At 35.2% G+C, this 24,145-nt stretch overlaps 1 protein-coding gene across 4 annotated transcripts in view; it reads left to right on the forward strand.

Annotated features, from left to right (window-relative positions):
- LOC126763455 (transcription factor AP-2-epsilon) overlaps nt 1-24,145 on the forward strand; it is a 112,382-nt gene that overhangs the window by 46,804 nt on the left and 41,433 nt on the right. The window contains exon 1 of one of the 4 annotated variants that reach the window (XM_050480984.1): nt 1,252-2,116. The exons of 2 other annotated variants lie outside the window; for them this stretch is intronic. In XM_050480984.1, the coding sequence (XP_050336941.1) occupies nt 2,060-2,116 (57 nt within the window). In that variant the 5' untranslated portion in view covers nt 1,252-2,059. Of the gene's footprint in view, nt 1-1,251; nt 2,117-24,145 lie in introns of those variants that run through there. One more of the 4 variants, XM_050480985.1, reaches the window with a different exon arrangement.

The following is a 24,145-nucleotide window of genomic DNA, read 5'->3' on the forward strand; positions in this document are numbered from 1 at the left end:
TTGAATCCATGTCCATAAACTATACATTTATGCAAAATAATGATCCGAAATACACCTCAAGCGAGTAAAGCATTGGCTCGACAATGAAAAAATAGGAATATTGGATTGACCTGCGCAAAGCTCGGATCTGAATTCAAAAGAAAATTTATAGACCGAAATAGCAAACAAAAACTTCAAAAATTTTGATGATTTATGGGCAGGAATTGAGGAGGCTTGGTATGCAATCCCAAAGAAACGATGTCAAAAAGTGGGTGATGACACTTGATGATTTCGGGTTTATCAACGATTACAAAATATGCATTGTTTTAGGGTTTTAGTAATATGAAAGTGAATAATTTTTATAATAAAACTCTTGCCTCGTTAAATTCGTAAGTGATAAACTTAGGGATTAAATAGATGTTTTTTATTTGATGACCCAGTGCGCTATTTATGTGTCCATGGCGGTATATAATTGATCAGCAGGACAAGCTGCATCGATTTAGCCAAGTTCCTCAGTTTTGGGGATATCGCCACCACTTTGATGTCCATTTTTCCGGGGTGTGGGCTGCTTTATGAAAATTCTGGAAATGTCTAAGTAAAAAACTGTTCTGAAATTTTCAATTCTTTATTTAACATTTAATTAGAAAACAAAACAATGATGTCGTAAAAGCTTTTAAGTGCTCGAATTATTTTTTCTTATTATTTTTTTTTTAAGTTAAAGTTCATACATACATATGTACACATACAACGCTTTTATTATTAGTAAAGTAAAGTCTTACGGCAAAGCAAGGATATACATATGTATATTGGTACATATGTATATCTCACTTGTTTGAGCTTTCAGGTCTCTCTTATTATACACTTATATAAACCGAAGTACTCTTTTATCAGCTAAGAGAGAGAGAGAGTGTGTTCCTCTGCGTCTTATGGTGAAGCGTTCGCACCTGGCGAAATATCATACACATACATATGTAAAAAACAGTATGTGCAATAGCATCAGGCTGGGAAATATAAAGAGATGGTTTCGACAAATGAGATTTTGCCGCAGGCAGAAGCATGCAGCCGAAAGAGCGAATGCGCTTTCGGGCTATAGTTGTACACTTTGTTGAAACGGCCGAAAGCGAGACAACTGTTCTCGTGCCTTATCTGACTCATTGTAGTATGTCAGTTTGAAGCTGCTACGAACTGTTCACCCCAGTGGCATTGTTGAAGTTGCACATAGCAGGAGATCTACTGGCCAGTAAAACAATATGGAAACAACAACCGAGGCAGTGCAGCCGAAAGCAACGCAACAGCATCTGTGTTCTCTGCTCGACAGCTACCATGGCATCAGCGGCAGTCGCGACAGAAGTAGTAGTTGTTTACCTATATACCCTAAAGGTCTTTACGTCCAACCAGAAAATTTAGTTTCAGTCGAAAACTACCGTCTCTGACTGCACAAGGGTAAATGTCGTTTTCGGGTTGCTGCTGATATTCAACGCCAACCCATTGTAGTGCGTCGCGCTTTGTTTTTGTTTTTTCTTTCGCTTTTCGCCAAAAGGACGCCAAAAAAAATCATTATCAAGTAAAACACATGCATGTGACAAAATCGAAATACGCAACTGAAAGTCAATACATAAGTCCTTTGTGTATGTATACATACATTTTTACAAAAATAAGAACCGAACAAAGTCGTCAATACAGACTGGTAAAGCTTTAAAGTTTCAACTAACGCCAGTCGCATATGAATATTATCTTGTGTTATTATATTTAAATATGTACATACATACATACAAACAGTTTTGTGAAAGCCGTCGTTAATGCGTTAATAGTGTGAAGTGTAAAACCAGATTTTCAGTTGTAATTTGTAAAAAATCAAATTCAAATTCCTACTTCATTGGTAGCCGAGTGATCCTGAAAAGGAATGTGCAATCAGCGTTTAATTGCCAATATGAATTATCATATAGTTGCCTTTTTTAGTGCCATTAGTGTATCATAAAAGTTAATAGCGGATATTCTTCGTACCTGTAATTATTATTTACACTCTTAAAATTGTAAAAGTTCATCAAATTAGTTCGTGAAGTTAAAACCATATTTACAAATGCATATCCTACATCGAACCAGTGATCACCAGTTTGAGGACCAAAAATTCATGATGGTGAGTGGATGCGTAGTTAATTACTGCTTATTATGTTTTGCAGTTTACTAAGAGTTCAACTTAATTTATGGTACATATGTATGTGTATGTATAGGGCGAGGCTCGAAACCACTAAAAATTATATTTCCAAGCACATAATCCCCAAACTCAAGAAGGAGTACTAAGCGAAAGAGCTGATGATTTCCCTCGGTTGGGTTACTTTTTTGAAGCGCGGTCGAAGGCCGCCAATACAAAAAGGAGTGCCTTGGCTATTTTGAAGTCGGGGTTTTAATAGTACATATCTAAGTGAAGTTCATTGCGAATTAGGATATTCGAATGTGTATAGTATCTTCGCACCAAATGCCATAAATTCGATTATATCAGTCAGCCTCCCAAGGTCTAAATGGCTTATTAGTAATTTTATTACTCTGAAAAAATATAAAGTAACAGAAATATAATCCACAAGCAATCCATTTTGGAATATAATTAATAATGCTAAGATACCCCCCAAGTGAAGCAACGTATGCAGATTAAATTGTTAATAAGTCCAATCAGCTCCATAACTGAAAGCAGTGGCGTAGCTACAACTTCGGGCGCCCGGGACCAAGGATGTTCTGCCGCCCCCCTATCTCTACCTACCTACAAGTTTCATGAGGTGGTTCGAACAAAAGTGAATTTTTACAAAATATCTTCGATATTAAGCATATAAAATTTAGGAACTAGAAGTTCCTGAAGTTCCAAAATTCTCACAATACGGTTTTTGAGAAAATTGATAGTAAATTTACAAGACATCTTATTAATAGCCATAGAAAAAACCCATTTTCGCCCTATATCTTGTACACTTTTGACACAATTTGCAGGAATTTTGGCCCGAATTGGAGTTTTAAAAAACAGCGAAGATCGTTTTGCCGCCCCCAAGACATTGCGCCCGGGCCGACGACCCCCTTAGCCCCCCCTGGCTACGCCACTGACTGAAAGTGCTAAATTTGAAGTGACGCGGCTTGAAAGAGTACTTTAAATAGATGCTGCATTCACCTCCATCTTTGATATGTTCGTTTGATACATTCTGATCCTCCAAGTTTTCCAACTTAGAAAATTAGTAGCTGGAAAAATAAGGAAACAACGGGAAAAGCAACGATACTCATCGCAGCCCTGGCAAATTTCAATTTATAATAGGGATTTTTTGCCTATGTGATGTTCTATCTCTAACTTATTCACTCCGCGTGATTCAGAAAGAATCGATCGTTCTGGCAGAGGCATCAAATATGATACATACGTTGCTTGTAACGTATGGAAATCGAGGACAAAAAGCTGAGGAACATTTTCGATCCATTTATTCAGACACGAAAAAAGTGGAACTGAAATTTGACAAAGAAAAACCAAGAAACTGCGGCCGACAAACAAAACGCGAAAATTTTTGCGTGAGAACTTATGAAGAATGCTAAAGGGTCTCAGTGTACATCCCTCTGTTGGATACAATCGGTGAAGATTTGAAGACGCGCTTTCCTAAAGAAGTATCGGATGGATTTCAACCGAGTTTGCAGCTTCCAGAAAAAGTATGTGCTTTGAGAACCAAAGAAATGGAAAATCTTATTGACTGCTTGATAGGATGATAGATTGACAGATTTTTGGATAACGTCGTGCGACGTGTGAACTTGATCACTGGCTGTGCCATTGGGTAGAAGCAAAAATAAAAAGACAACAAGTTACCGACTACTGCATTGGAAACGTTGAAGAACTGTGATGTAGATCTACATATACCCCATAATTTATAGTTTTACTCGCATGTCCTGCATATTTGCTGTGACGAATGCGAGCTCTGAATGCTCTTTTTCAACACTTCGTCGCATGAAAACGAGCACGCGTTGCTGCACAAACACCATAACATTGAAGTCATTACAGAAGAAGTTCTGAAAGATTCTCAAAACTTGGTCCACATCGTTTTCTTTTGTGAAATTTTTCTATTCGATACACGAACTGATTACAGTATTATACATTGCAATGAAGCACCCTCATATCTAGGATTTAGAATGTGTTTTTTTTTCAATTTAGTAGGATTTGATATTAGAAGGTCGATTTGTAATTTTTCCACCATTATATTAAACTGTATAAAGATATATTTAATATAATAATCTTCATGTGCCAAGTAAATGTTTATTTCCCCCCATCCAAATACATTATTATAATACCCGTTCATTCGAAGCCTCGACATCCATATTGAAAAAATCTTATTTTCAGCTAGAATTTGTATTTTTAAAACTTTATTTCTCATTTTACATCACAAAAATCAGGAAACAGCAAATAAAAGAACAGATTTTTTATAATATCAGTGCTCAGTTGTTTGGAAAATAAGCATACAACGGAATAAAGAGAAAGAAAAATGTCTAAAACATATGCTATATTTGAATAAAACTCCTTTCATGAAGCGTTGCTTGTATAATTTTCCAGTTGACAATCTCTTTTTAACCATGACCATCCCATTTACATTTACTTTGATATCCTTTTTCCAACACTTTTAGGTTCTGCTGGAGGCGCTCTCTGTTCCTCACTATAATTTTCCAATTATCTCAATAGTTAAGCAGATGTTTGCGGTGATAATCTGATTTGGAACTCATATTTGCTCAAAGAGTCTAAAAGTTTGTCAGCATATTTTGCAGATTTTTTTCATTATTTGGTGCTTAAAGGGTTAGCTTATTTCCGGAACAGCTAAACCTTAATAAAATCTGTATCTTTCATTAAGTGCCGCATGGAACGACCATCAAATATTCCACCTCTTAACTTTTCCAGACTAATTTTCGGAAATTTTCTACAAATGTAACTAAAGCAATATTTTCTTTTGAAACAAAAGTGAGATTTTCATTGAGTAAAACAGGACGTTTTGTAGAGAAAAAATCTAGCTATTTCCACGTTTGATTTTTTAATAAAACATTCCGCATAATTTTTCGCATTTTTTCGCTAAGGAGTCTGAGAGTGCACCATATAAAAGCATATTCACTACTTTCATGAATAAATTCGTAATCTGGACACTTGAAAACATTAAAATTTGCTAAGATAACTCGGGCAAGAAATAAAAATATATAATTTTTTATTGAGCTAAGTAATACGAGTATATGGTAAATATTGATTTCTTGTAATAAAACTGTACAGAATGACCGTAAGAAAATATATTAGAACTTAACTCATATCAGATGTAGGTTGAATCGGGGAATTTGTTGTTCACCTATCCTGAACATTTATCGACTTACTATACAAATATTTTGAGGATAAATGTATACTTTTTTAAATAAGACATTATTTCTAGGATATGAACCATATCGGGCCATATAATCCATCGCTCATGCCATCAAGTAGTAATTTTTACAGGTATAGTTTTTTTTCCAAATATAGTTTTTTCCACTTGCTAATATGTTTATTAAGTATGAACTAAATTAGACCGAAAATAAATTTGACTGAGGCTTATGATGAGCAATGCAAGCAATAAAATGGGAATGACAAAATGATTTCATCGATTTCGGTTAGTCCATCTCAATTGAATTGAAATTTCCTTAAACTATTATGGAAATAGCTCTAAATGTATTTTTGAAGTACGCAGAATGCCGCCAAAACAAAAAAAATGTTCTAAGAGCATTCCGACCTAACCTGACTTTATTGAAGCGGCTGATGCCGCTGCGTTAATATGTAGCTGATTTGTTGGTGCGTCAACAGTTAACGAAGTTGCATAATAAATTGAGCTATTTTCCATTTCTTGATCCCTTTTCAATTATTGCACCAAGAAAAAATCAAAGAATACTGCCAAAAATCCGCAAGTCTACTAAGTATGTGATGTAAAGACGACGTTAGAACACTTAGAATGTTAGTCATAAACGCATTTCAAAACTCATTCTACTAAAATGAGTCTTTAGGACCGAAACTAGTATACATACATATGTACATACCTATATTAAAGGTAAAAGTTTTAATATTTTAAATGATAATATCTTCAAATATTATTTATGCTTCTTTAAAATTTTTAGAAAAAACTGTCATTTTTATTGTCGACTTCAAACGTCTGGTATCAAGGATGCACTTGAAGCGATGGTTGCTTGGATCGAACCCCCTCTGTGCAATACCATGTTTATGTTTCATTTCTACTCGGTTATATTCTACAAGGGTAAAGCCTATAAGCATAAACGGTAAATATTCTACTTGAGGTGTTTTCTGTATGGAATTCATCTGAGGGCTATCACGCAAAACTTTTCATTTCGAAATGTTTTCAATATTAACGAGCAGAAGCTACATATTATGGTACATTTATTTCATATTTCTTTGATTCGCGTTCATTACGACTTTTAAATGGAAACTTTTGGCATATAGTTATATTTTGAGCTAAGAATTAGCAAAACGGGGCCTTAACTCTAAAGCCGTTTATGCATCCGAGTTAACACGACTACCTATTGAAAGGAAATGTTTAGACCATTTAACCCCTGGTGAAAAAGTCTTTATGTATGTGAGTTGAACTTACCTGTGTAGAATATAACTGATTCAAAAGCGTTAACTTCGGCTATATAGAAGTTATGATATCTTCAGATATATTTTTTCTGGCATAAAAGGATAAAGGTGACCCATTTCGAAGTTATCTACTTTTTTAAAGAAAAAAAGAACAGAAACTTCTAAATTAAGGGGGAATGTTTATTATCTTTCGAAAGAACATTCTTTGGCATTTGTTTTTTGAAGATTATGTCTTAGAAATGTTGGCCGCGGCTACCGTTCAGATGGTCTATCCCTTGAGTCCAATGTTTGATGATTCGTGGCAAGTCTAACGGTGTGATATCACACGTTCTTAGTGCCCAATCTATCGGCCCAAAACGTCAAATTATCTACTCATCGAAGTGTTTTTGAATAAATCCTTTGATTTATGCGAAGTGTTGGAAGTGGCGCTCTCTTGTTGAAACCGAATGTCGCCGAGATGACGAGCTAAAATCTCGGAAATCAAATCATTCGAACATGAAATGGCAGCTCTTGAGGTTGCTCCCTGTCCCAAATGCAGCAATTTTGAACCGACTCTCCGCGGTCTTCGTGTACACTCTCAGCTTAGCCATAATTTCTTCACTGCGTGCTGGACGTGGCGTATTTGGTCGAATATTATCTTCAAGATAGGTGATAGTATTGTGGATAGTGCGCTCGGTGGGCCGATTATGTTGGCCGTAAGTTGAGCAAAGCGCGCGAAATAAAGCTTAACGATTTGTAAAGTTGTTGAGGCGTAAGTCTTTCCATGTTGAAATGCCAAACAATACTGAATAAAAACAACATGACAGCTTGACACGACTCACGCGTGATCTGTCAAAAAACGGCTATTAAAAAAGTACCTCTACTTGGATAGTTAAAAAAAAACATTTTACTCCGATTTTGATCGTTCAATTTGTATGACAGCTATATGCCATAGTGGGCCGATATCGGTGATTTCGAATGAGCTTTTTGAAAAGAACCGTGTGCAAGCTTTCAGTTCGATACATCTATTCTAACTTTTCACCTGAATATGTCGCTCCGATTCGTGTCACCCTATGCCGGTCACAAGACAGAGACTTGTTGAAACGACGAGGGTCGCTGGACGGCCAGTGATTTGAACTAAACTATTATCAGAAAACGTAAATTATAATACAAATGATATACGTTCTCTGCTATTATACTTGTACTCGTACTTTTTGCAAGATGGTATACATACTTGTATGTATGTATGAATGTATGTACATGCTACAGTCAGATTAGCGATTTGTATATCTCATACATACATGTACATGTTATGTGCATATGTAAAATCTTCTACGCAAGGCAATTATCTGTCAACAGAACTCATTGCACACATCACTCGTAGACGATTTCTTGCAAATTAACAGTATATAAACGTAAATGCCAGTGATTGACACTTAAATTTATATAAGCATAGACATGTGAGAATCGATCAGCTCAATACACGCAAAAACAATTACTATCCACTTAATATTACATACATACATATGTAAATCGGAATTTAGTTTATAAACTTGCATATTGGAAAATGTATACCATTCAAATACCAAGTGTTCATTATGATAATTTACCCAACATGAACATTACACAGTTGGTTTAAGACTACGCACGTTTTTGGAGTGTGTAGGAGTTTCCTTCTGAAGGACATTTTATCTGCATTTTACTATATGTTTCAATATTTGTACCCTGAACAGGATGTATTAAGTATATATTAAGATTAAAATGATAATTATCAGTGTGATGAACTGAATCGATTTAGTCTCGTCCGTCAATCTGTCCAACTGTGCCTCTGTCCGTCTGACTGTATATAAGCGAAGTAGTGAACGACTTTTAAGACATTGAACAAAAATATTGCACACGTACTTTTCTCATCTAGAAGGTGCTCATTTGTCAGAACTACCGATATCGATGATCCGAAGAAATTCTTTAGATCGGACGACTATTGCATATACATACATATGTATGTGGCTGCCATGCAAACTGGGCGATCAAAATCAAGTTCTTGTCCGCACACTTTGCAACCGAAGTCAACCTTCTGAACCTGCTTATTTTTGCATATACATACATACACTAGGCATCAAATGAAAGTATAAATTTCACAGACGTTATTTCAGTGCAGTTTTATTAAAATAAAAAACTAATAATTCATACATTAGTTATTACATTTATGTACATAAGTATTTAAGTAACAAATTATATTTTAAAAAAAATTTCCGGAATAGAAAGGAAAAAAATTTGTTCCACTTTAAAAAAGGGACTCTTAAATAAAAGTGGTCAAATGAAAGTATAAATTTTGAAAAAAATACGAAACGTTTGGTTTAAAAGTAAATTTAGTAATTAATATTGCCTTTTTTATTCTGAGTTACTGCAGGAAGACGTTTTGGCATGCCTCGATCCAAATTTTCTTATATTTTCATTGGAATAATGTCAAGTTGACGCTTCGTCTCTAAGAAAAATTATTCCAAGTTTGTACGGCTGCTTTTTGGTATTTTTGAATCAAAAATTAACCACAATGCTTCATTGGATTTAAATCCGGTGACTGAGTTGGCCAGGACAGTTTTTCTTTAAGCCTTCTTCAAAAAAGCGAGTAGTCAGGCGAGATGTGCGTTTATCTTATTGGAAGATAAACGACCCCAAGTTAACTTTTTTCGCATTTATTTTAAAATTTTCGCTAAGAATGTCGACATATGAAGCAACCATCATTCGTCCATCGAATTTAAGTACACTACCTACACCAAATTTTGAGTAACAGCGCCAAACCATGAGATAACAACCTCCATGCTTCACTGATGATTGTATGCACTGTGGTTTTAAGCGATCTGAAGGTTTACACCACACTCCCTTACATGTTTTTTAACTCCTTAGCTCGAATTTGAATTAAGCGGACCAAATTACTTTATCTCAAAATGTGGTTGGCATATTTGGATATTGTTTTGCAAACTCTAGTCCTTTTTTCCTACTCGAAATGGAAAACATAGCTCGTTTATTTGCGACATAGTTTTTAAAACCAGATGTTTGTAATTTTCTTTTCATTGTACTAATGGAAACATCCAAACCAAAACTTTTAATCAACTCCCGTGATAAAATTTCAGGGTTTTCAGGAGCTTTTCTCGTACAAGTCGCTCAGCGTGTATAGAAATTTTGGACTTTGGACCTCCACCGTATTGAGTCTTGCTTCTTCTTTCTTCTCTTGGATTATTCAAAAATCTTTTTTCTCCCCTCTCTGATCGAAATGGAATATTTTTCATACATTTTTTTGATACGTTTCACCCCTCTTCCCATCTTCTACAATTAAGATCCGATTCTCTTCAATTTTTTATATTTTTTACTAAGAACAGAAAAAAAAATTGTTCACCATAACATAAATTCCCTTAATAAATACAAATGTATTAAATATATAGTATAATTCAGTTTTACCTTGAAAAAAATTAACCAAAACTAAAATTATACTTTCATTTGACGCGCACTCATAGGCTCACCAGCGAAGACTAATCACTCCCGATGCAGTAAATATTTTTTTCGTCTAAATAATAAGTGTAAATATTACTCCAACTGTTTATTTACATAACGGTGCTTCTACATAAAATGCTTTATGAATTTATTCTTAAGCAAAAATGTAGGAAGTAAATTAATGATCTGAGGTTGCCAGTATATACTACATTTATACTTTCATTTGACGCCTAGTGTATATGCTCTTGTTTTCTTACTCAAACTCAAACGAATAGTGTGTTTTGCATTTATTTATCTATATAAATTAATAAAATATATCAATTTGTGATCCTCAATATTATCTTGTATGAAATAATAAAACGAATAATTTATACCAACACACTAAACCCCAAACACGGTTGAAAATTTTTCAAAATATTTTTTTTAGTTTTTTTTATTAAAAATTTAGTGTTGGTTTTCTGTGGTATGAAACCTTAACCGACTTAAACCATACCGAAATGTATAATTTTGTAATTTAGAATCAATTTCACCAAACCTCAAGTTCTTAATACACTCATTGTACTTAAAATTTTCCTATATTTAGGCTTAATAAAACTAGTATTTCTCAATACCGGTAATTGAAAGCTTTTCACCTCTTAAGCTTTGGAAAAATATTTTATTCTATAGCTCCAGTGCTCTGTCGTTACAATAACTAAATGTACACAAACTGTGTTAAAAAAATGAAAATGCACCGAAACCAGAATACCCTTTGACGGTTTGTAGGGAGGCCATGTGATATAGTGGTCCGATTTGCACAATTTGCTCAAATATTAAGTATAACATGGCATTGGAAGTAAAAAAGTCTTGATGAATATTGTAAGGAGACAAAACATATATTAAAAAGTTGTGTAAGGAACTTGCAATTGAACTCCCTGCTAAGTCTATTCCCGATACAATGGCCGCTCTGAAGCCTTTATTAATAAGTACTAAGTTTCGACGAGGTAATTCTTCCTAAATATACGTCTCCATTTTTCTAAACTGCAATTAGGAAAACTCCTTGTGAAAGAAAACGTTTCAATGCTCTTGTTTGGGTAAAAATGGAAATCCTGAGGTCTTAATACATATGTGGGGTCACTTTCTCGACACAAAACTAACTACAAATATAAAATCGTCAATAAAGGTTCTAAGACCGTACAATAGGCTTTTTATTTTGCCTTAAAAGTCTCCACCTAATCCTTTGTAACGTGAAATCTCCGCATTCCACTTCAAACAAAACAAGAATTGCCCGATATTTTAACGGGTGATCCAAGTAGAGGTACTTTTTCAAGTTCTGTAAAGAGCTTGTTCGGCGCGCTTCGCTCAACTTATGGTCAATATAATCGGCCTATTGAGCGTATTATTCGCAACATCATCACCTATTTTGAGACCCAGCATTCATTATTAGATAACATTCGACCGAATAGACCACGTTCAGCACGCAGTGAAGAAAATCTAACAGCCGTAGCTGAGAGCGTACACGAAGACCATGAAGAGTCGATTTGGCGCAGTTCGCAGCCACTTGGACTGATGTATGGAACGACTTGGCACATTTTAGTTGAAATGCTCGAACGAGTCTTCGAAAATTGGATTCAACAGCTGAGACGAAGCCCTAGTTTAAAAGGGAAGGGAAAGGGAATAAGCTTCAAAAAAGGTGCTTTCGAAGATAATAAGCATTCCCTATTAAATTTGAAGTTTCTGTGTTTTTTCTTAAAAAACATAGGGTACTTCGAAATGGTTCATCCTTTACTTACCTTTTTATATGATGTGACATTTAAGGCATCAGCTCAGTGTGACCCTCCGAAAAATCACTGATTTTCGCGATTTTTTTTTAATGCTGAAATTAACTAATCGGAACAATTTTTCTTTTTATAAATAAATATGTACATACATACATGGCAAATACAAAATGTTTTTTTATGTTTATTTATTGGGTCTATAATAGTTAAATAAATTGTTGAAATGACACGTAGAAAAAAGTTCTGCACGATGTCCACGATTGCGGCCGCAATTTTGATCTAAAACAATAATTTTAAAAAGATTATTAATCTGTGAGAAAGTCACTATCGCGCTTTGGAAGCTTTTTTTTTAAATTTGACAAAATGGCTGCGGTTTGAACAAAAAGTATCGATTTTGGCCCTTTTTTCGACAGTTTTTCGTAGAAAAAAAGGAAAGATTTAAAAAAAGAAAAGCTTCCATAACGCGATAACGATTGACGTTAAAAATATTCTCGCCAAATTGGAACTAGATACTTTCAAAACTCTTCCTTTGAGAGTGGAAACCATTTTTAAAAACACCATTCTGAGAAAAACGCGTTTAAAGATTGGAGTTGCCCCGTTCCCAACTCTGTTCCCTTTCTACAAGAAATGCTGTAGCGATCGTAATGATTTGAATTTCGATTTCAAAATTAGAGAGAACGTTTATTACTGTTTATACTATCGATAGCGCAGCAAAAAAAATGCATTTTTGGAAAATTTCACACTGCGACGATCTCTTATTCATATTTATGACCTTTCTGTCACCGACAGGCGTTTACTAACTTTGCATTTTGGAATTTAAGTCAAAAGCAATTCGAAATAATTCATTGAATTATATCTAATATATCGATGAAGAACCATCACCTGCACCACAACTAATTATTTAATGAACCATATTAATGCCACATCAGAAAGAGCCTCGATTACGCGAAAGCACGTCAGCATTCAACGTCAACCGATAATCCACGTCATGCCTGTTACCTATTTAATAAATACTTTCATTTATGTACGTACATATGTATGTGCAGATGCAATTGTTGCACATATACAAATGTATAAAAACCATAGTTTTGAGAAAAATTATTTAGTTGTATACATATTAACATATTCGTGAAATGCATTATGTAATAAAATATAAACGCAGTCATTATTTCTGTTCATTAATATTTTCGTTCTGCTGTGTTCAATTAAAAGCGACGAAGCAAAATATTGAACTCGACAGCATCGTTAAAATTTTCCAGTGTTTTGTGCAGTCAGTGTGATGCATTGCATCGGACTACCCAGAGTTGCAATTTGAATAATTTTGCATATTGATGTGATGCGAGAGAGCTTTATGGGAAAATTGCACTAATAATAAAGGGTTTGCATATTCCTTAAAACAATCAAACAAAACTGTGTCCATTCCGATCCCTTTTTATTCTACTTTTTTTTTTTGATGTTTTCGGCAATTTGCTTTTGCATCCCACATAATGCCACTGCACGCAAACCGTATACGCTCGATTCCCATAAATTATATTTGGCAACGCATCACGCGACTCAATCTTGCGATCGCCACTTTTTATTTTATGCTCTCGCAACAGAGTATAATAGTTTTTAGTAAGACATTCGCTTTTTTTATTTTTTAGTAACTGCTTATTTATTACGTTTGTAGGCGATGACTTTACCTCGTTGCTCTCTTTTTTAGTTTTTTGTATTTTTTTTTGCCGAAGTACCTGCTTAGAACGAAGTCTCGATGCTGCAGTCTTGCCTTGCGTAGTTTAAATTCTTAACCACTTTCTGAGAACCAAAAAAGGTTACCTTATAATTTGACTAATTGAATGGGGGTGGATTATATTCGCACACACGCTTTTGCACAGTCAATCGTCTAAGTTCACTTCTGAGCATATGCAACTAAGGCTGTGCGCCAAGGGATAACTTTTTTCTTTGTGTTGTGTTAGGGTGAAAAAACTTACTTTGGTGTAAACAAATTTTGAATTTTGAATTTTCTGTCAAATGGAATGTAAAATTTTGACAAACAACAAACATAATTGCGACGTTTTAATTCTTGCCTTACTATTTCAAATAAAGATTTGTCATTAATTGGAAAATGTATCTGCTTATAATATATACATACATATTGTATATATGTACATATACAAGTATGTATAAAAACTTATTGCTTTGCTTGTTTTTCTATTTAGCTTATGGGTGTATTGCATTAAAAAATTAAATTTAAATAAATACATATGTATGTATAAAAAAGGGAAATAATGGGTTGTCAAAAAAGTCTTGCGGTATTTTTATTGAATTTTTTTTTTTATTGAAATTGAAATGAATTTTTGATGACTCATGCCCAGCTCTTGACCGATGCTACGGCTGCTACTATGCCGGTCTCTTTCGAGCAATTCAGCGATTTTATCGCAATTTTCGACGACAGGCCTTCCGGAGCGTGGCGCATCTTCGACCACCTCTACACCAGAACGAAAACGTTGAAACCATCGTTGTGCGGTGGAAATGGAAACTGTATCGGGTCCATAAACTGCACACATTTTATTGGCGGCTTGAGATGCATTTTTGCCTTTATCGTAGTCGTACTGTAAAATATGCGGTATTTTCCCTTTATTTTGCTCCATGTTTGCGACGCTATAACTCTCGAACGACTTAAAAGTAACGACAATCAATCAAACACGTGTTAGCGCGTGAAATGAGCTTTCCAAAAAGGTATAGCATGACCCGATGCGACGAATAAAACTAGAACTACGCGCTTTCAGCGCCAACTAGCGAAAATACCGCAAGACTTTTTTGACAACCTAATATTACATGATCTTCGACCGGCCCAAAACGTGAAGTTATCTGCTCACCGAAGTGTTCCTCAATAAATCCATTGATTGATACGATGTGCGGGAAGTGGCGCCGTCTTTTTGAAACCAAATGTCGCGGATATCACGAGCTGCAATTTCAGGCATCAAATAGTCGGTTATCATGACGACGGCCGCCATTAACGGATACGTTCTCACCGGTATCATTTTTGAAGAAATATGGACCGATGATTCCACCGGTCCACAAACCACTCCAAACCGTTTTTATACCCTGAACAGGGTACATTAAGTTTGCCGCGAAGTTTTTAACACACAGACGGAAGCGTCGGAGACCCTATAAAGTATATATATAAATGATCACTATGTTGAGCTGAGTCGATTTAGCCATGTCCGTCTGTCTATCCGTCTGTCTATCCGTCTGTCTGTCTATCCGTCTGTCTATCCGTCTGTCTGTCTGTCCGTCTGTATATATACGAACTAGTCCCTCAGTTTTTAAGATATCGTTTTGAAATTTTGCAAACGTCATTTTCTCTTCAAGAAGCTGCTTATTTGTCAGAACTGTCGATATCAGACAACTATAACATATAGCTGCCATACAAACTGAACAATCGGAATCAAGTTCTTGTATGAAAAACTTTCACATTTGACAATGTATCTTCACGAAAGTTGGCACAGGTTATTTTCTAAGGATAATAATGTAATATACGAAGAAATTGTTCAGATCGGCTTACTATAACATATAGCTGCTATACAAACTGAACTATCGGAATCTAGTGCTGGTATGGAAAACTTTTGATTTGACAAGATTTATTAACGAAATTCGGCATAGATTACTTTCTAAGGCAAAAATGTAATCTCCGAAGAAATTGTTCAGATCGGATTACTATAGCATATACAGCTTCCATACAAACTGAACACATAGTTACTAAAAGAAATGCACCTGTGAAGAGTATATTAGCTTCGATGCAACCGAACTTAACGTTTTTTCTTGTTTTTCTGGATGAATTGGAAGCTTTTGAATCTCTTCAGGTTGCTCTTCGTCCCAAACGCGGCAATTTTGCTTGTTTATATACCTTTTGAGCCAGAAATAGGCTTCACCGCTGAACAGAATTTGGCTCGAAAATGTCGGATCTTCTTGGAACTTTTCAAGACCCCATAGAACGAAGCGATGTTCTTGTCTGTCTATAAAACAAAGGTTTGAAAAAAGTACCTCTACTTGGATCATCGATTATTATAGGGTTACCTTCTAAGCAGAGCTTCAATATTTAGTGTTGCCACCTTTTGCGTTTATTACAGTCAAACAACGTCGAGGCATGCTGTCTACCACGTTCTGAAGAAGCGATTGTAGTATGTTTTCCCAGGAATCCTTCAATCTAATAAAAATCTCTTGTTGTCATAAATGCTCAATACGATATAAGTCAGATAAGATAAGATAAGATATAAGTCAGGGATTTGGGTAGACTATGGTAGGAGCTTTATCGATTTTTTATCAAAATATTCTTTCGCAACCCGACTTACATGTTTGCGGTCATTGTCCAGCTGGCATATAAAGCTATCTTGTAAGCCCATTTTTTTCCTCTACGGGTTTTAAATTTGTACTCAGCATCAGTACGTAGGACTCTACCGTCAATTTGCCTATGATGAATTCACTTCTCTGATTATTTTAGTCACTTCGCGAGCAGTGTGTTCCCTTGGACGTATTGGTGTTGGCTTGGCTTTGTGCTTAGTGTAAGAAAGTATATAAACATTTTACATTATTCATATTATTCATAGAACACATAAATTATTTACAAAACTAATCGAGATAGATATGGAGTAATTTATACTTGTATATAAATGATCAGGATGACGAGACGAGTTTGATTCCGAGTGGCCGTCTGTTCACACTGAAACTTGAGTTAAAATTGCAATGGAACTTGGTACACGTGTTCCTTGATAAATAAAAGGAGAACGAGTTCGTAGATGTCATTAAATGAAAACCTATAAAGTGTCATAACTAAGCACTAAGACATAGAACTGTAATCTGGCACAGAGGATGCGATAGCAAAGGGCATCTGTGGAAAAAATAGGTTAATGTACATTTCGCCCAAACCTTTAAAACTATAATAACTAAATTCGTGTTGTAAAAATGGATGAAATCGGGTTATAACCCCGCTAACTCCTCAAAAAACAGTACTGTTGGAAACTACTGAAAGCACGTTAAATCGCTAACTATGATATTAGAGAGCTTAAAAGAGTGGAGTTGGACAATGGGAGTGGTATTGCCCTCTTTTAGCTGAAATCACTTATATCGGAACCTGTGTCACTGCGCGAAAATATGCGAAAATGGGCGAAATCGGACTACAACCATGCTAAGTCCTATAGAACAGAATTTTAAATTCCGTTTTATTCATTTACTTTCCGGGATACGAATCAAGAAGTATGACCAAAATTGTCCAAATCGAACGAAAACTGTTCAAGCCCATATGTGCCGTATATGTAGACCACAGTACCTACAGTAGACTTTTGACCGAAAATATGTGAGGTATAATAGTATGTCTGTGTGTCTAATGTAAAGATTTTCGAATTTCCGGATGAGTTTATTTATTAGTTATTTCAATGGATATAAGAGAGCGTGTTCACAGCATAGTGTATCCTTGTGTCTAAAATGGATAAAATTGAACGAAAGCTTAACATAGCCTCCATATACATACACATGTACATAGCTCATATCAGCATTTTCAAACATCCAGCTGATTTACTGGTATGTGAGGTATCTTGATCAAGTCCTGGAGTCATTTTATTAGTCTGTGGCATGTTAAATGTAATACCACCCCACTCCTATTCTATTACTTATAATAATTTTCGTTATTTTAACTAGTTTTATGCCGAATATGTCGGTCAGTGAATATTATTAATATATAAATTGCTTGAAAATATGCTCTTGAAAATACTTGAGAAATGCCAACATTAATGCAATCAGCCCGGCCCTTTCTCTGCTACCAATATACTCGTACCCCACAAAATGATTTCCGTCTTTCCAACTGTATTTAAACCGTTCAGATTGTTCAAAAGGTGTGATATTTTTATAAAACTAAATGGTCAAGGTTTGTTAAAATTGAGTGGCTTAGGGGTTAGAATGGAATTGGTCTATACCTTGGTCCAAACCTCATATCCGTAATATAATGAATTACCAATTGGACGTTTTCCACATCAACTCAAGATATTATAATTAGCCTTTTCGGTCGAGTTGATATCACATATCACACATATCTCATTTGAAGATGTCTTTAAGATAATGCCTATTAGCTGACGCGAACTAAAATATAGCAATAAAACTAAGTCTAAGTTGATGGACTTTAAAATAAGTCAAGAAGATACCAAATTTGATTTTAATTTATTCACGATTTCATCGGATGATGGATGATTAGTTCTTCCTCAACAATATAAAGTTTTGTCAGCACCTAAGTATGTACTAGTATTTCGCCCTGATCCTTGCAAGATGCACGAGTATAAAATGTTCGGATGGACCCGAACTTACATACTCCCATAATTTGTATATTAACGTTTTTCGGAAATATGGCAGAATACATATGTATGTATATCTCTGAGAAAATTCTCCATATGTAATATTATCTGTATTAAAAATTGTGATTAAATAACATAGGTATACATATATAAATATGTATATTGGGTAGTCGAAAAAGTCTTTTCGTATTTTATCAATAGATGCCGTTGGTCGGTCGTATAACTGTGATCAAATTGAAAGGTGAATTTTTAATTTATGCTTCGCGTGTTTTTCGAATCGGTAAATTTTTTTCTGTAAGTTGGTAGTACTGTTAGTGACATCTATGCTAAATTTCACGTCAAAAAATTCATTAGTATTTGAGATACGCGTCGTTTTGTGAGGCTCTAAAAGTGAATTCTTTTTATTTTTACTATGTCTGAATTTATTGAACAAAGAAATGCGATAATGTACCATCTTATACTGCCTTGGTTTGTGATTTTTCTCCACTTTTTCAACTAATATCGTGCCGCAAACACCGCATTCGGCTGACTTACCTTCGTGTAACTTCTGGCTATTCAGCAAATTCACATGACCACTCCGAGGACACCGTTTTGACTCAATTGAGGATATAAAAGCTGAATCGAAGAAGGCTCTGATGGCCATCACGATGGAGGATTTTTCCAAGTGCTATGACGAATTCGTTGGTATAAGTGTATTGCAGCGGGAGGGGATTACTTTGAAGGAAATGAAATGGACAAAATTCACCTTTCAATGTGATCACAATAGTATCTCCAGTGCTACCAATCACATTGTGTCATACCATACAGTGTTGAAAAGGTGAGACTTTAAGCTTCATTTAAAAAAATTAAAATCGGGGAAGTTGAAAAAAAGTTACAGCTGTTCAAAAATGAGTGAAAATAATAAAGAAATTCGCTATATTTTGAAAAAAGGGAGGAATGTCACGTAAGCCACCAATGAAATTTGTGAAATTTACGGAGACGATGCTGTATCAGTTCGTGTAGCACAACAATGGTTCGCTCGCTTCCGTTCGAAATTTCGATGTGAAAGATGCACCTCGCTCTGGTCGACCTATCATTGAAAAAGTCGATGAAATTATGGAAAAGATTGACCAAGACCGTCACATAAGCAGCCATGACATCGCTAAGGAACTTAACATTCATCATCAAACGGTTTTGAACCATTTAAAAAAGGCTGACTACAAAAAGAAGCTCGATGTTTGGTATCACATGAATTGTCTGTGAAAAATTTAATGGACCGAATTAACATCTGTGATTCTTTGCTGAAACGAAACGAAATGAAATCGAACCATTTCTGAAGCGAATGATAGCAGGAGACGAAAAGTGGATCAAATACGACAATAATATGCGAAAAAGATCATGGTCCAAGCGTGGTGGAGCTCAACAAATGGCAGCAAAGCCAGGATTGACGTCTCATTGTGTCTCGAAAGGTTATGCTGTGGGATTGAAAAGGAATCATCCACTATGAGCTGCTCCAGCCTGGTCGAACGATTGATACTAAATTTTACTATCAACAACTGATGAGATTGTAGCAAGCAATCGAAAAAACACTGATCAACAGAAAGGGCATCGTCTTCCATCAGGACAACGCACACATCTTTAATGAATCGACCCTGACCTTGCACCTGCGGACTACCATTTGTTTCGGTCAAAGCAGAACTCCCCAAATGGAGTAAAATTGGCTTCAAGAGCCTGCGAAAATTACTTGTCGCAGTTTTTTGCCGAGAAACCAGAAAAGTTTTGCACTGATGGAATAATGTCAATGTCACAAAATGGTCCATATTTGGTTCATTAAAGTTCATTATAAAAAAAGAAAAATAAGTTGAAGTTTGATTAAAAATACGAAAAGACTTTCGACTACTCAATACTAAAAGCCTTGAAGCCAAATTCTGGCCTTTCCTGGAGCTTGGGATCAATATATGTGACCTGGTCTACGAAAGGGAGCTAACGTGCGAAAACTAGTTTTCTGGGAAAAGCTGTTAAAAATAATCGTCAGTTTCTCGTTATCTCATTAATTGTTCTCCTTTTTTTGACACCTAAGCCCCCTTTCCGTAGACCAGGTCACATATATATACATATATGTGTATATATATATATAGCATATGTATATTCATAACTCATGAAACAGAATTATTTAAAATAGTAAATAAATAAGTAAGTAAATATTTTAATTTCATGGGTATTTAGAAATTAATTTCAATATTGGTACACATACATATGTATGTGTGGATGATGTACAATTTTTATTTAGTTTGACAATCCAATTCTATAAACTAAAGTGTAATTTCCTGCCTTCATAAATAAATGTATTTTAGAATCGTTTCTAATTACAAAAATAAATTCGCTTTCGGAGGATACCATCGCATTCATATTCGTATGCATTTGCCGAATCAGTTAAAACAACTACAATGAAATTTAATTAATCGCACTCAAAACAGAAACGTGTGTTGGGCTCGTGCCTTGCGTATGCATTTGCGTCCACGAATGCATGAGAAATGACCCAGTAGGAAAGCGATTGCCAATATATTAAGAATTCAAATAGTAAGTGGTTGTGATTCTTTAGTTAAAGCTGGCACAATATTACAGGCTTTGCATGAAATTTAGACAATACGGAGATTTCCACACTTGATAAGAGTGGAATGCACCACGAACTTAGGTCTATTGTGCCCCCAACATTTCCACACTAACCCCAAAACAAATGGATATCATTATTTTAAAACCATACTTTTCCACTGAAAGCATATTCAAATGAAAGCTTAAGAAAACTTGAGTGTAAGATGAGCAGCATCCAAAGATGAAGGTAATTGAGCAATTATCTTCTTATTTCATTGACTGCCTAAGACATAACTTGTGGTTTTGTTTGCTATGTGGAGTCCTCAGTCAATAATAGGTCAAATGGAAATTATAACACTGATTACTTTATTCGGAAAAAGCCTATTTCGTTGACTTTTCGCTACAATTACTTCGCTATTCGACCTACATTCCCGGCCAAGCAATCTTACTGCTGAAATACAAGTAGAGGCTTAGGACTTGCGATTTCAGTTGTCATTACTTTTGGAACTTTGTATTATAGAAGCATGCTACAGTCGCGTCTTGCAGATGGCATTTGATTTTATTATTGATTAAACGAAATTTTAGAAAAACGCTAAATTTCAGTACTTAAAAAAATACTATCTATTTCAAGTTCATCGTATATACATATTTTACATAATAAGGAAGACTTTTGTTTTGTAATTTGAAGGGTTACTGGATACCACCAGGGCTACGGGCATAGTTATATGTATATGTATGTATTTCATGGTTGTGCGTACAAGAATGAGCAAACATGTATGTACATATGTATGTCGGCATATAGACTCATATTGGAAAGAGGTTAGCCTGTAAACTTTCTGGTCTGAAACAAGCTCAAAAGGTAGGAGCGAACTACAGTATGTACAAGTAGTAGCACGATGGAATTTTCTTGTTTACACTCACACATATTACATATTTATGCAGAATACACACATTCATGTACGTATGTATATATGTACCTATGTATGTATGCATGTGTGGAGACGCATTGAGGCGCTCGAAATATGTTTATATGAAATGTTATGCCTTTGCATCTCTGAGTGTCTTACTGAGATTTCCTTCTGCAGACAATTTGGTTTAGACATGCTGCCGGAGACAGTGAATGCATTTATGAATGAATTTTACTACTTCATTAAAAATTGTTCAATTTGCATGCGTTGGTGAAACCGTAGTCTGGCCGACACAGTAAAATCATAATATATTAAAATCGATTACCGTCCTCGTCTTAGGTATTCTCGGCTTAATTCATTACTTTTGTTATGAATATTGTTTTCGCATACATACATACATATCCTATATGTACATATGTATATCCGTTTATGCATATGAAAGGTGCGTTTGCGATTATGCGTTTTGTAACCTAACAGAACTATTGCAGACTCAGAACCTGCCATCCATTTATAGCGCGAGATGAAAGCAATTGAGAAAAAGCGGGGCACCGTTTGAGCATTGTTTTTAGCCAATTACAAGTCTTGCTCCTACACATACTCGATTGTTCACAAATTTCATATTCACCAAAACGAAATCGAATGATCAATTTCGTGAACCGGAAGTAATTTGTTGACTGTGAATTGACCTCAAGCTTAGCTTTACGGTTTTGAGAACTTTTTGCAATCAGACAAGAAAGTATGTAGTTGTATCAGTCTTATTCTCAAATCGAAGAAGGGCCGAATATTATTTATGTATGCACTCTCATAGTTTAAAAGCCGTTGAAATCTTTCCGAAGTAGTGAACCGATGTGTTCTATTATTATACATATGTATATGTATACTATATACACATATGCATGTAGGTCATTGACTTATACTCACTAAGCTTCAATACGACTTCCTGTTTTATATCACAAAACGAGTATTTTTTAGGCTTGTGTTATTCAATAAGGTAATACTTTTCTTGGAGTTGACTTTTTTGGCAGCTGTCACTTGGTTTATACTCAATTTGCTTTGCCATTTTATAATGCACAAAATAATGGTTCGGTTTCAGAGTCCATACCACGTTTACTCTAGTGGATAATGCGCATTATCAAAGAAGTATCGACGAAGAACCGAATAAGTTCATCCGTCATCTTGACCAACAATTGGAGCTGTGCCCATCCACTTTATGGAAGAGGATCTTGGTTTGCGGGCTTACAAAATCTTACTCATGCAAGAATTGAAGCCGAACAAACATCAAGTGCGTCGCACGTTCGGTGAATTGGCCCAAAACGAAATGGCCACCGGTCTCGATTTTCACAAAGCTCATTTTTGCGACAATTTGAAATGCCAAAAATTATTGTTGAGACGCTCTTACATTTTCAAAAAGTCACTGTTTGTTGTATTCTATAGACAGAGGGAATCATTGGTCCATATTTCTTCAAAAAGCAAGGCGGCGATAATGTTACACACAATGGGGAATAAAGCCATGTTGGGCCTCAATTTGCGGATGTTGATGTGAACGAACTTTTGTTCCAACAAGCCGGCGAAATAATCAATTTATGGAAGGAAACTTTTGGTGAACGTGGTGTGGCGCTTGTCTACGCAAAAAAGTCCGAGAAAATTGACGCATTGGAAGAGTAATATACGGCACGTTATTACTGACATAATTTTCAACCCAATTGCTGCAAAAAGTGGTGGAAAATTGGACTACTACTAATTGGATGGCCACTTGCCCGAAATCATTTTTAAACCACAATGGCAAACCCTTATATTTGTAATAAAGATAAATTCTTAACCATAACCCTAAATTACATACATACATTACATATATGTATGTATATATGTATATACATATTAACACTCCAAAAAATACCCCTATATATCTAATTATAAATTATGAATTTTTTGTAATATAGAATTTGTAGTCGCCTTGGCGAGGCTAATCATGATAGAGGAAATTATCTGTGCCTATTTATATTTTTTTTGCGTCTTCTCCACAGATAATGTTAATGAATTCATTTACATGTCTGCTTTCCCTTCATTAACATTTCAATACTCTGGTAAATCTTTTGCCACATTCATCTAAGCTCAGCACCTTCGCACCAGAACTTCGCTAAATTGTCTGTCGGCAAGGCAGTTACCACGCTCCGGGCGTCATCTAGCGGCGGATTATTCGTTCACTCAGAGAACGTATATCAAAGAACGTTTATCATCTTTTTCTTCCTTTTCTATGATAGACGTTCTCTGGTCATAATTTACGTTCTCTGGTATAATGAATGAATTAATTTATACTAATAAATGAACCATGTTGAGGGACAAAGTCAATTGGAAGATTTACGGGCGGATGTCCTTACAATCTAATTGGGACTATTTTTCTACTTTCGCCACATGTTGCACAAAGTGTAATAGTTTTGTTTAGTTTAAACTAAACGGAATAGATATAAAGTCATATATAGTACACACATATGTACATACATACATATATAAACATGAGCATGATGACGAGAGGATGTT

The sequence above is a fragment of the Bactrocera neohumeralis genome, chromosome 6, assembly GCF_024586455.1.
Source record: "Bactrocera neohumeralis isolate Rockhampton chromosome 6, APGP_CSIRO_Bneo_wtdbg2-racon-allhic-juicebox.fasta_v2, whole genome shotgun sequence".
In the NCBI taxonomy this organism is placed as follows: Eukaryota; Metazoa; Arthropoda; class Insecta; order Diptera; family Tephritidae; genus Bactrocera; species Bactrocera neohumeralis.